Source organism: Pseudochaenichthys georgianus, unplaced genomic scaffold (genome assembly GCF_902827115.2).
Source record: "Pseudochaenichthys georgianus unplaced genomic scaffold, fPseGeo1.2 scaffold_1236_arrow_ctg1, whole genome shotgun sequence".
NCBI lineage: Eukaryota > Metazoa > Chordata > Actinopteri > Perciformes > Channichthyidae > Pseudochaenichthys > Pseudochaenichthys georgianus.
In genome coordinates this window covers 1-5000 of record NW_027262157.1, presented here as the reverse complement: position 1 = coordinate 5000, position 5000 = coordinate 1, and the positions used below count along the sequence as shown (strand labels likewise).

Below are 5000 nucleotides of genomic sequence, written 5' to 3'. Positions count from 1 at the left end.
TGGGTGGAGCTGTAGAGGTGGAGCTGTAGCTGTGGGGGTGGAGCTGTAGAGGTGGAGCTGTGTGGGTGGAGCTGTAGGGGTGGAGCTGTAGCTGTGGGGGTGGAGCTGTAGAGGTGGAGCTGTGGGGGTGGAGCTGTAGAGGTGGAGCTGTGGGGGTGGAGCTGTAGAGATGGAGCTGTGGGGGTGGAGCTGTAGGGGTGGAGCTATGGGGGTGGAGCTGTAGGGGTGGAGCTGTGGGGGTGGAGCTGTGGGGGTGGAGCTGTAGAGATAGAGCTGTGGGGGTGGAGCTGTAGAGATAGAGCTGTGGGGGTGGAGCTGTAGAGATGGAGCTGTGGGGGTGGAGCTGTGGGGGTGGAGCTGTGGGGGCGGAGCTGTAGAGATGGAGCTGTGGGGGTGGAGCTGTAGGGGTGGAGCTATCATTCTAATGTAGATACCCACACATTTGGCAATAGCTAGCTAGATAGCCACCATCTGAGAGCTAACTTGGTAAATAGATAACAAACGCTAGATTTGTTGTAAAGTAGAAAGTTAATGTACGATAGTTAGCCTTGTTAGCTAGTCAGTCACTCTTGCTGCTGCATGTAATTTATGCTACAGTTTACTTTCCTGTTAATGTTTGTATTTGAATACACCTATGAGCATTACAATATGAAGAGTTTATCGCCGGCCACTAGAGGGCAGCGTCACTGCTGTCGCTGTCCGGATATGCCGTGCTCTGACCCGGTAGTGCCGAGCGGCCATTTTAGTTCAAACATTGTTCATTCACTCCGCCTCGAGTTGAGACGTTCATCCACTCACTCATGTAAGATTGTTTCCACTATTGTTTGGTGTGTCTATACTCTATGTCGTTGAATATATGTGTATCGGTCATGACATGCATGTAGGTAGTACTTTGTCAGCTTATCTTGCTGCATTGCTCTGTTTCAGGGTGTCGTCGGTGTTTTAGTCACTCTGAAGCACGACGGTTCCCCCCGCAGGACCGTGGACCTCTCCCCCCTCAATAAGTTCTGCCAACGTGAGACCTTCGCCACTGAGTCCCCGTTCCACCTTGCACGCCGCGTCCCAAAGGGCACCTGGAAGACCGTCACGGACGCCTGGAACGGCTACCACAGTGTCCCCCTGCGTGAGTCGGATCGCCACCTCACTACCTTCATCACACCCTTCGGCCGTTGGCGCTACACCAGGGCACCACAGGGTTTCCTGTCATCAGGGGATGGCTACAACAGTCGGTTTGACACCGTCCTCTCAGACTATGAATGCAAGGAACGTTGTGTGGATGACACCATCCACTATGACACCGACCTGGAGCAACACTGGTGGAGGACCATCAACTTCCTGACGCGTGTCGGCAGGTCGGGCATCGTGTTGAACCCGGACAAGCTTCAGTTGGCGGAGAGGTGCGTCGAGTTCGCTGGCTTCAGGGTGTCGGAATCTACCATCGAACCGCTCCCGAAATACTTGGACGCCATCCGGGACTTCCCCACCCCAGGCTCCACAACTCCGGACATCAGGAGTTGGTTCGGCCTTGTCAACCAGGTGGCTAACTACGCCCAGTTGCGTGACACGATGGCTCCATTTAAGCCGTTCCTCAGCCCACGCTGTGTGTTCCTATGGTCCCCCGTTCTGGAGGAGGCCTTCCAGGCATCCAAGCAAGCCATAATGGAGGCCATTCGCAAGGGCGTGGAGATCTACGATATGCAGAAGCGTACCTGCCTCCGCCCTGACTGGTCCATGCGTGGCATTGGCTACTTCCTGCTCCAGCAACATTGTCATTGTGCCTCGGGCATACCGGACTGCTGTCCAGGTGGATGGAGGATCACCCTCGCGGGTTCGCGTTTCCTGTCCCCTGCGGAGCAGCGCTATGCGGCCGTCAAGGGAGAGGCCCTAGCTGTGGCCTGGGGTCTGGAACAGACGCGGTACTTCACGCAGGGGTCCGACAACCTCGTCGTGGTCACCGACCATAAGCGGTTGGTGAAGATCTTTGGCGACCGTACGCTGGATGAGATAACAAACTCGCGTCTGTTTAGACTCAAGCAGCGCACCCTCCCATGGCGCTTTGACATTGTGCATCTGCCTGGCAAGAGCAACTATGCCGCTGATGCCACGTCGAGGCATCCTTCCCCCTCGGGCTCAGCGAACGGCCTCTCATTGGGGCTGCCGAGCGGGCCTGACGCCGTGGAGTCAGCACTCATGGCCTCCATCCGCGACGACGCACGGGAGCTCGGAGCCGTCTCTTGGCCCCTCCTCGCACGGGAGGCAGCGGCTGACGGATGCCTCGGCCACCTCCTCCAACTCATCGAGCAGGAGGGTGGGATTGACGTAAATGACCCTGCCCTGGCGAGTCTGTCATCGGTCTGTGAGTCCGTCTACGCACAGGACGGCGTCCTGCTCTATCGGGACCGCGTCGTGGTCCCCCCATCCCTCCGTGGGAGAGTCTTTCGGCATCTCCATTCCGCTCACCAGGGGACCTCAGCGATGGGGCAGCATGCCCAAGCCATAGTTTACTGGCCCGGGATCTCCGGGGACATTCAGGCCACCAGGGACGGGTGTGCAGACTGCAACCGCAATGCTCCGTCACAGGCGGCTACAACCCCCCGGCCGCCCTCACCCCGGTCCACGCCATTCGAGGTGGTGTTTGCTGACTTCTTCGACTATGGGGGCCGCCACTACCTAGTTGTCGGGGACCGGCTCTCGGGCTGGGTATAGGTCCTGAGCTCTACGGCGGGTACTGCCCTGGCGGGCTCAGCTGGCCTGGTGCAACACCTCCGTTCGTTCTTCGCCACCTTCGGCGTACCGGAGGAGCTCTCGAGCGACGGTGGTCCGGAATTCAAGGCGAGCCACACTGAGGACTTCCTCCGCTTATGGCACGTCAAAGACCGTGTGTCTTCCGTTAGCTTTCCGCAGTCGAATGGGAGGGCGGAAGTTGCAGTTAAGACTGCTATGCGCCTCCTGATGTCCAACACCGGCCCGTCGGGCAGCCTTGATCAGGACCGCTTCCTGCGTGCTATGCTGCAGTTGCGAAACATGCCTGACCCCGACTGCAACCTCTCGCCAGCGCAGATCATCTTCGGCCGCCCCCTTCGTGGTTCGCTCTCCTTCGTGAACCGCCTCGAGAAGTTCTCGAACCCGCATATCCGCCTGCTATGGCGCGAGGCATGGGCGGCGAAGGAGGACGCCCTTCGGACCCGTATGTCCCGTACCACCGAGTCTCTGGGGACTCACTCAAGACCGCTCCGCCCATTGGCACTCGGCGAAAGGGTATTCCTCCAGAACCAGCAAGGCCCGAGCCCCCACAAATGGGACAGGTCAGGGATCGTGGTGGAATCGCCGGGCCACGACCAGTATCGGGTCAAGGTTGACGGTTCGGGACGTCTGACACTGCGCAACCGGCGGTTCCTCCGTGCCTACACGCCGGCCACACCCTGCGCCCGTGAGCAGTCGGCTGCGCTGTTGCCGCCGCCCGCTGCCCTGGGCCATCAGCCCCCACCTATCCACCCGGGCTGGGCGACGCCCCAGGGGATTGCTCAGCGGCTGGCTGTTGGACCCCGCGACTCGGCTATGGGCGCTTCTCCACCGGCGCCTGCTGGTGAGGCGTCCTCTGACCTCACCCTTCCTACGGGTGCCTTCCTGGGCGCACCGCTCCCGGTGCCGCAGTCGCCGCCGCCGCTGCCCCAGCCTACTCGGCCGCGTGAGGAGGCCGCCTGCACGTTACGAGCTAGAGTCCGGCAGCTGGATTTAGACCGTTAATCTATTCCGGCCCATAGTTTTCCGGTCTGGGGGGGATGAAGAGTTTATCGCCGGCCACTAGAGGGCAGCGTCACTGCTGTCGCTGTCCGGATATGCCGTGCTCTGACCCGGTAGTGCCGAGCGGCCATTTTAGTTCAAACATTGTTCATTCACTCCGCCTCGAGTTGAGACGTTCATCCACTCATTCATGTAAGATTGTTTCCACTATTGTTTGGTGTGTCTATACTCTATGTCGTTGAATATATGTGTATCGGTCATGACATGCATGTAGGTAGTACTTTGTCAGCTTATCTTGCTGCATTGCTCTGTTTCAGGGTGTCGTCATCATTAAAGTACCGAAACTGACATTGAGGAGTGTGTTTCTTCAATATATGTTGATGTAGCTTCCAATACGTCTAATCATTGGAGAGGATAGAGTGTTGTTAGATATGCAAAAGAGTGATATAATTATAGTAGCTATAATATACAATATAATATATAGTTAGCTTTAGCTTTACGTTGTTTCTATGAACCAAATCCCATAGACACATGTATATTTGACCAGCCTCATTCATGGATATCTACTCTCCTTCAGCCTCTGATCTCTTTAAACAGAGAGACTTTCCACCTAGTCTCTCAGCGTATGTTTGTGTAAATTGAGTAAGAAACTAGCCTTACTTGTGCTTCGGCTGCAGAGAGTCGTGGAGCATCTGCAGAGCCGTGGTTTTGTCGTGTTCTGCGAAATACCTGCAAAGATTCACACAGAGAGTTTAAGAAAGTGTGTGCACATGTAGGACATAGTGTGTTAAAGGTCTCCTATTATACTATTTTTAGGCACATATTATAGGTCCAGGAACCAGCTGTTTGGAAAATGAGAGAAGTAGAAAGTACAGGTATTTGGGTTCAACATGTAAGAAGTAGAAAGTACAGGTATTTGGGTTCAACATGTGAGAAGTAGAAAGTACAGGTATTTGAGTTCAACATGTAAGAAGTAGAAAGTACAGGTATTTGTGTTCAACATGTAAGAAGTAGAAAGTACAGGTATTTGTGTTCAACATGTGAGAAGTAGAAAGTACAGGTATTTGAGTTCAACATGTGAGAAGTAGAAAGTACAGGTATTTGGGTTCAACATGTGAGAAGTAGAAAGTACAGGTATTTGGGTTCAACATGTAAGAAGTAGAAAGTACAGGTATTTGAGTTCAACATGTGAGAAGTAGAAAGTACAGGTATTTGGGTTCAACATGTAAGAAGTAGAAAGTACAGGTATTTGAGTT

The 5000-nt window shown here is 54.9% G+C and overlaps 1 protein-coding gene across 1 annotated transcript in view; it reads right to left on the bottom strand.

The window, feature by feature from the left end:
• LOC139433206 (ELMO domain-containing protein 1-like) overlaps positions 1 to 4473 on the bottom strand; it is a gene marked incomplete at its 5' end in the record, with an annotated part of 7367 nt that extends 2894 nt beyond the window's left edge. Inside the window, one exon of the mRNA XM_071202120.1 lies at positions 4405 to 4473. Within this exon, the coding sequence (XP_071058221.1) occupies positions 4405 to 4473 (69 nt within the window). The remainder of the gene's footprint in view (positions 1 to 4404) is intronic.
• Positions 4474 to 5000: the final 527 nt, after the last annotated feature.